General features: G+C 33.0%; 1 protein-coding gene across 1 annotated transcript; it reads left to right on the forward strand.

Moving 5' to 3' along the window:
• Positions 1–2,844: 2,844 nt before the first annotated feature.
• Positions 2,845–5,758, forward strand: LOC142533559 (uncharacterized). Its single transcript, XM_075640375.1, has 2 exons — positions 2,845–3,694; positions 4,480–5,758. Exons 1-2 carry the CDS (start codon positions 3,431–3,433, stop codon positions 5,713–5,715), a joined length of 1,500 nt encoding a protein of 499 aa, XP_075496490.1. The 5' UTR covers positions 2,845–3,430; the 3' UTR covers positions 5,716–5,758.
• The last annotated feature ends 2,622 nt before the right edge of the window (positions 5,759–8,380 follow it).

The raw sequence follows: 8,380 nt of genomic DNA on the forward strand, positions 1-8,380 counted from the left end.
TATATACAAGTATATCCAAAAACAATTGTTTATATTATTTTTATGATATCATGTTATTTAAGTAACTATGATAATAAAAGCATATTAATTACCATGATAGCAAATTAAAATACCATCGTCAAACTCCATTATAATCGTATCGTTCCAAAACATTTTAACAGCTTATTTTTTAAAAATAAAATCTTACAATATATAAATTATAATAAATAACTCAACACATTCATAAATCGATATTTCTTGCCATCATTTTGTATACGATATATTACTTATTTATACTAATTTACCCGACTGATTTATTCATTTCATCTTTGCCGATCGACTTCCATTGTTTTATTCGGAAAAATACAAGTTGAATCAACAATTTAATTCCCATTATTCGTATTTTTCAAATGATAGAATATATATAAGAGATTATTAAATTATTGGATGAATATTTTTGTGATTATAAATATCTCTTTTTAATCAATAAATAAGATAAGATTAAATGTGTGACCAGTTGAGAAAATGACTAATCAGAGGATTTAGACCTGGCAAAAGGACATAGGGTGGGCTAGATTTGGTGGTCCTAACATAAAAAGCTTCCAACCCACATTTATTTTTTGGTCCCCTTCCACAAAATTCACACACATGCATGTGTTTACCATATAAAAAAAACACCTACATAAGCATGTGTAATTCAATTATTGTAAATCCAAGTCTTGTTCTTGAGGATCATGAATAGGTTTTTAAATTCGGTTTGATAAAAGTTAACGTCAAGGCTATACGACCACATTGCACGTTACTTGCGGTTCGTTGTTTTGCAAAAATAACATGACTTATACCATCATCTCATTCTAATTGGCTGCTTGGATGAATTTATATTGGATTTGACGAGTTTCATTTCAAATTCACTCATGGTGAATCAGTTACTTCAAATCAAATCTTTTCATATAAGCTCAATCTCATCGTCCATTTTATACGTTGATATGCCATGTGGCACGTCTCTTAGAAGGGAGGCGTATGAATACTTGTATAGGAACATCTAATTTTGTAATTGAATATTCTATATATATATATACATATATATATATACATATATATAAAAAAGTGAAAAGAAGAGAGTGTGTGTAAAAGTAATAAATTAAAAGGCTATTCCGAGCTAGTGTATGGTCCGCTAAATATAGCAGAAACCAATTATAAAACCAACAGCTCAAAAAGCGAGAAGAATCCACCCAGAGACAAAAACTACCTTTGTCTTGCATGTAAACTGGTCCCCTTTTCTTCCATCACTAACCCCCAGATTTTAAAGTCAAATAATAAATTTCCCAACTTCTAACCTTCACTCATGGGTGAAAAAAGAAAAATTTACTGGGACAATAATTTTGATTCTTTGCAATTTTTTTATTATAAAATATTTGATTCTCAATTTATCGTTTTTTTTAATTTAAGTATGAATCATTGTTAATTAATCGACGGATCAATATTTCACAAGACTGATTTATCGACGAATTTATGTTTACCAATAATCTATAATTGGGACCAGAAATTTAATTTGCAAAAGACGAATTTACATGTTACACATAAAAATACAATTATTTTTTTTATTAAACTATTTTTTTTTTCAATTTACGGTATGGAATTTATACTCTACGAGAGAATCAATATAATGATATAAAATAAATTTTCTAGAACAATTTATGTGGGAAAATTATAATTTTAGTTTTATATATTTGGTTTTTTGCCATTTTGGTTTTTTATGGTGCCATATTTCATTTTTAGTATGATATTTATAATTTTTTTTTTAAATACTGGTTTTTTGCCAGATGCGGTGTTGATGTGATGATCACACGACATTCAAATTTGGAACACCGATAGGGATGACAATTTTTCCCACGGATTTAAGGCCCCGCGGGGAAAACCCGAAACGAGGACGGGGATCCTCGATTTTTTGGGATTTGGGTTCGGGTTCGGAGATTTTTTTAAATCCCTGATGTAGTTCGGGACGGGTATGAGATTACTATCCCCTTCCCCGAACCCGTCCTGAAAATAATATCAATAATAAATAATAATATTAATATTATTATTATTTTTTAAAATATTATTAATAATAATATTATTAATATTGATATTAATATTAATATTATCACTAATAATAATAGATAATAATAAATTTTAGTTTGAGAAAATTTTCGAATCCGTTATCGTCTTACCATATTAATATTTTTGAAAAATGATGGGGGCGGGGATGGAAAGTTAATCCCCGAAGTTTCGGGTTTGGGGATTCCCCGAACCCGAAAAAAACGGGGATCGGGGCGGGTATGGGGCTGGAGATAGAATTCGAGGACGGAGATGAGAATGGCAAACCCGCCCCCATCCCGTCCCATTGCCATCCTTAAACACCTAGATGAAAAATTGACAAAAATTGAAATAGACATGAATGATACTAAATTTTGTTCAAAATTTCCAAAAAAAGGACTAATTACAATATCTCCTTGTCCGTCCCAAATCTAAGCCTTTGATTACTATGCATGTACTATTACTATGATAAATTAGTGAAATTCACAGCTAATTATAAATGGAGGGATAATATCTTCTTATTGATTTATGCAACACATTTAGCTTTGTTCTTGACTTTGTGACCTCAAATCACCTTCTTTCCCATTGACAAAAAAGATAAAAACTTACGTGAGATGGTCTTATGAGTCGTATTTTATGAGACATGTCTCTTATTTGGGTTATTCATGAAAAAATATTACTATTTATGCTAAGAGTATTAATTTCTATTGTGAATATCGGTAGGATTGATCTGTCTCACAGATAAAGATTCGTGAGATCGTCTCACAAAAGACATACTCGACCAAAGGAAAAGAGAGAGTAGAGGGATCTCCTTTTGAATTTACTTATCCAGTGTCACATTTCCATTCATTGTTCATCAAAAAGCAATCCTCCTAGATATAAGGAAAATTGATGAACCCCATTTAACAACATTGTACTCTCTAGATTTTCAGCTCAGCGGACCTTAATTTCTTCATCACAGCTTCCACTGTTCTTCTTACCACCATAACTACTTTTTTTTGTCCTTTTCTTTTTCTCTCTAAACATTGAGAACTGTGCTACTTGAATCTTTTTATCTGCAAAACAACCTATACTCACGTCTTCTGCTTTTCTCTGCCTCCTCTATACTTCATTTACTACCTAAGTTTTTGCTATAAATACCACCAGGAAGCAGCGTTTCACCCAGTGTTTTTTTACGTGCAATTTCATTCTCCACCACCTCCTCCCATTCTGTCCTTTCTGTTGAAATCCCACCATTAAAATCTCTGTATCTGTACTCGGAAGTATCAGATTTTGTTTAGATATATATAGTTCAAATGGGATCATTTTGATCTTAAGAAAGACTGTCGTTTTACTGAGCCAAATTTTTTAAGTTTCTTGGATCTTCTGTTTTTTTATGCAATTTTTTACTCAGTTGAAGTTGTTTTTATCTGGGATTTTAGCGATCATGAAAAAGCTGAAATCTTGGAGTAATTTTTCGAGTTTTATTGTGTGCATACTTTGTCTGCGTGCAAGGTGTAACGGAGAAGATGAAAGTGTGTCAGCTCCAATAAAGAGTACAGAACAAGAAGCTCTGTATTCTGCAATTCAAGGTTTTGTGGGCAAATGGTGGAATGGTTCAGACCTTTATCCAGATCCTTGTGGATGGACTCCTATCCAGGTACATTACATTACGACCAGCTATTTCTTTTTCCATAATTTGAGAATTTATAAAATTCTGTTTTCATTTAATTTTCACGTTTCAAGACCATGTCAAGACTTGTTCAAAATAAATAAATAAACAATCCCTGCAAGAAACACGAAAAATGGGAAATATATTACCCATGGCAATGAATCGTCTTTCTTTCTTCATATCTTTCCATGCTTCTTGACGTTTACATGGTTTTCTCATAAGTTTTTTTGTTAGCCAAAATGTTTAAATCGAAAATATGAAGATCATGGAAAAAAATTGTGGATGACAACGATCTCGTTTATGTAAAGACTAAATATCAAACGAAATAAGTATATTATCGAAAATATAAAAGTCGTGTAAATAAGAACAACAAAAAACAGCACATCAAACGAGTTTTGTAACAAATACAGTTTTTTTAAAACAGATTCGTCCATATATTCTTCGAGAAATTATGTCTGATGATTATTTTTCAGGTTAAAACAGATCCGTCTCCTCCAATATATGCTTAGAAAATTAGGCACGTCTAACTCAATATAACCTCATATACTCTATTTTTATTTTTCAACCTGGGAAAAACATGACATTCCTTAATTTCCATTCACACAAATGAAAAGCTCATTAACACCCTCAATCCACCAATATTTTACGATCCAACATTTTTTTTCATATTTTGTCATACATGTTTTCTGTTCGTAAAGCATTGTGATGTGCAACTTAATTAAAATTTTAATTTATTATTAGTGATTTAATTCCATTTTGCTGTTGTTCCACAGGGTGTTTCTTGTGATCTATTCGATGGATTTTGGTATGTGACTGATTTAAGCATAGGACCTATTCATGACAACTCCCTCATTTGCGACCAAAATGTGCTACAATTCAGCCCACACTTGTTTGCGCTAAGGCACTTGAAATCTCTTTCGTTCTTCGGTTGCTTCGTGTCTCCGTCCCACCGGGAGATTGCAATCCCTGCTCAGAATTGGGAAGCTTTTTCAGAAAGCCTAGTATCACTGGAATTCAGATCGAATCCCGGCCTCACTGGGCAAATTCCGGTTGCTTTTACTGAGCTGAGAAATCTTGAGTCATTAGTCCTAACGGAAAATGGACTCTCTGGAGAAATTCCGGCTGGTATTGGAAACTTGATCTATTTAAAAAGGTTGAATCTTGCTGGTAACAGATTGAAAGGGAAGATCCCAGATAAATTTGAAGGGCTGAACCGTCTCTTGATTCTTGATTTTAGTAGAAATTCACTTAATGGCCCATTGCCGTTGACTTTTGGAGGGTTGACCTCACTGTTGAAGCTTGACTTGAGCAACAACCAAGTGGGAGGAGAAATACCACAAGAGATTGCAAATCTGAAGAATTTGAAGCTTTTAGACTTCAGCAACAACAAATTATCCGGAGAGTTGACCAAATCACTCCATGAGTTGACTTCTTTGGAGGAATTGGTTCTCTCAAACAATTCCATCAGTGGTAGCCTCGCCAATCTTGAGTGGCGCAATCTGGTGGGATTGGGTGCATTGGACCTATCCAATATGATCCTGACAGGTGGCATCCCGGAGTCTCTAGTCGAGCTAAAAGGGCTAAGATTTCTCGGACTCAACGATAACAAGCTCACAGGAGATATCTCCCCAAATCTTGCAAATTTGCCAAATGTCACTTCGATTTACGTACATGGAAATAACTTGACAGGGGAACTTAGGTTCGCTAAATGGTTTTACGAGAAAATGGGGAGGAGATTTGGTGCATGGGGGAATCCAAATTTGTGTTATCCCAGAGGATTGGTGCCTCCGAATTATGTCCCCTTTGGAGTGAAGTTGTGTCAGCAAGAAGTTACCAAACTCGAGGCACAAATGGATAATCCATCCAAGATTGGTGATGGGTTTTGGAATCAAGAATCAAATCTCATGATTTCTTTGGGATTCCGATCGATGGATATTATTGTTGGTAGAATAGGTCTTGTGATTGAGGTGTTGGTCATGGTTTTAATTGGTTATCTTGCGTCCCTTTAAGGGATCACACCTTACAAGTTAGTTACACAATACTTCCACTTTAGAGTAATATATCCCATCATGTATTCTTTTTTCTTTTACTCTTACAAAATTTGTAGTAGTGTAGTATGTAATTTCACATATAAAATTAACCATTGAAAGAGTTGCGCTCGTTATCCTTAACAAATACAAAAAAAGTGGTTGTAGTTGTACTTGTCATATTTATGTAAGTTTAGCTTCTCTTGTTTAAAATATTTGAATTGTATTTCATAGGTTGATGTCTCATTATATAAATACTACGTGAGATTTAACTTGTCATTTAGCATATAATATAAACATATACCAACTTGTGTACATCAAGATTGTCGATTATTTCGGAAGTATAATATATATAATATGTGTGTGTGTTGTGTGTTGAAGTTTGGTGGTTACGTTTGTATTGTGTGTTGAAGTTTGTTGGTTACGTTCGCCATTAAGTTCTTTATTTTTTTAACCTTGGGAACCCGCAACTTCTATGTTTTAATGTGCAGTACTGGGTAAATGCAAAGGACCAATACAGTAATCTGCAAACCATATTGACCAAGTAAAGCACATTGGACAAAGCTTGTGTGACATACTCAAACTAGAAAGGCAGAGATAGGCAGTCATGATATCGAATGCACTGAAAACTATAGAAAAATGACATGCAATACAATGCCTATGGGTTAATTGAGAAAACTCAATCTTCACGAGCCGTTTCGTGTATCCATGACGTTTCTTGAAAACAATATGTTTTTTTTGTAATATCGATCGAAAGAACAAGTACAGATAGGCACTCGCAACTAGATCCGACCATGGTTATGAAACACACAAGCATTCATATGTACAAATTAAGTTGGGGTAGATAATGGTGATAAGTGGTCCATGCAAGTATTAACATGTTGTGATGATGATGAAAGGGAAATTTGTGGACCATTTGAAGTAAAAAGGCTGTAATTTTTTTCAATATTGGTACATATTTGTTTTTCTGTGGGCTCTATATGGTGTGATTGGAAGTGTTGGTGAATGTTATTTGGCAGCATTCTTGCTCCTAACCCTCTCGACATTCTTCGTAAATTAACTTGCTACCACTTATTTAGTTTTGTACTCATTCTCGATATTTGTGATATATCTTCTCTCACATGCTAAAAATTAAAGATTTAAAATTAATTAGTTTATAGTGGGCTTACAATGGACTTCTACAATAATCTGAGTCAATCATTTTCTTAAAACGATAATGAATACGAAATAATTGCTATAAAAGTTCATTGTGCTCTTGGCGTGACAACATTAATTATATTATGTGCTGCCCAAGTTTGATCGGATCGAACAGACTAAGCTGGTCCAGCCCAACCCATGCGACTTGCCAAGTATAATTCGTTGCACAGCTCCTCTCTATAAATTCATTATAATCTATCAGAACCATCCAGTGGGAAATAACATAATTATATTCTAAATAAAGATTTGCTGTATTTAAAATTATGTTTTATGCTAGAAATTTAACTTACATCGCGTATTATAAATATCACATCTTGTTTTTGTGTAGCAGTAACACCAATATTTCTTAAAATTTAAATGGTTTTTTTAATATATAAAAAAACATATTTATATATTTGAGTGTGGCCTCAAAACCCTCGTATTAATAGGATTAATGTTTATCATTTGATCAAAAACTATACAAGTAGTGATAACGGTGTAACTCGGCCTAAACATCACACGTCGATTGCTCTATTGCTTCCAACGTAGACAACCAATCATCCCACGAATTGATTTTCAGCATGCTGTCATGTGTCGTGCTCATGTTGCACGAATGAAGGAAGAATGGCCGGACTGCCGGCAGTCAAGGCATTTGGACAGCCGTTAGTTGTCTCTCATAACAAGTGACAACTTTGTTGTATAATGTTATTATTATTATTATAACTATTATTATTAATGTGAAAGATAGCTGGTGCTTGGTAATTTTACGTTAGAAATTTGCTAGGTAATGAGATAGACATGATCATCAACCCTTTTTATTTAATCTATGCACAAATTATTACATTTAAGCTGGCAAAAAAATAGCTTATTCAGACCAAATCGGTCGTTTAAAAATACAAAGTGAAGTATATTTAAATAGAATAATTTTGATTTAATTCATATTAAATTTATATTGTGATAATCACTACATCGAACGAGTAAGGATATATATTGGAAGAAATGATAGATTTTTATCGCAATTGTATCGAGCAGTAACAAAGATATGGCTTCTGTTAATAATTTAAACAACTAGTATGTACGCATATATTAAATTTTAGTGTAACAAATTTTTATATAAGTATAAGGCAAAAACTTGTATAAGACGGTTTCACGGGTCGTATTTTGTGAGACAGATCTCTTATTTGGGTCATCCATGAAAAAATATTACTTTTTATACTAAGATTATTACTTTTTATTGTGAATATCGGTAGAGTTGACCCGTCTCACAGATAAAAATTCGTGAGACCGTCTCACAAGAGACCTACTCCAAGTATAATTATATTGAAAGTTTTTTGTTCTAACCGAATGTTGTTTTTGAGTTATCGAACATTTTTTATGAATTGTGATATTTTTTTTAAAAAAAATTACACAATAATCTCCAAACATACCAAAAAAAAAAAAAAGAAGAAGAAGAAGTAAAGATCAAACAAAT

This window comes from Primulina tabacum, chromosome 18, assembly GCF_025594145.1.
Source record: "Primulina tabacum isolate GXHZ01 chromosome 18, ASM2559414v2, whole genome shotgun sequence".
NCBI lineage: Eukaryota > Viridiplantae > Streptophyta > Magnoliopsida > Lamiales > Gesneriaceae > Primulina > Primulina tabacum.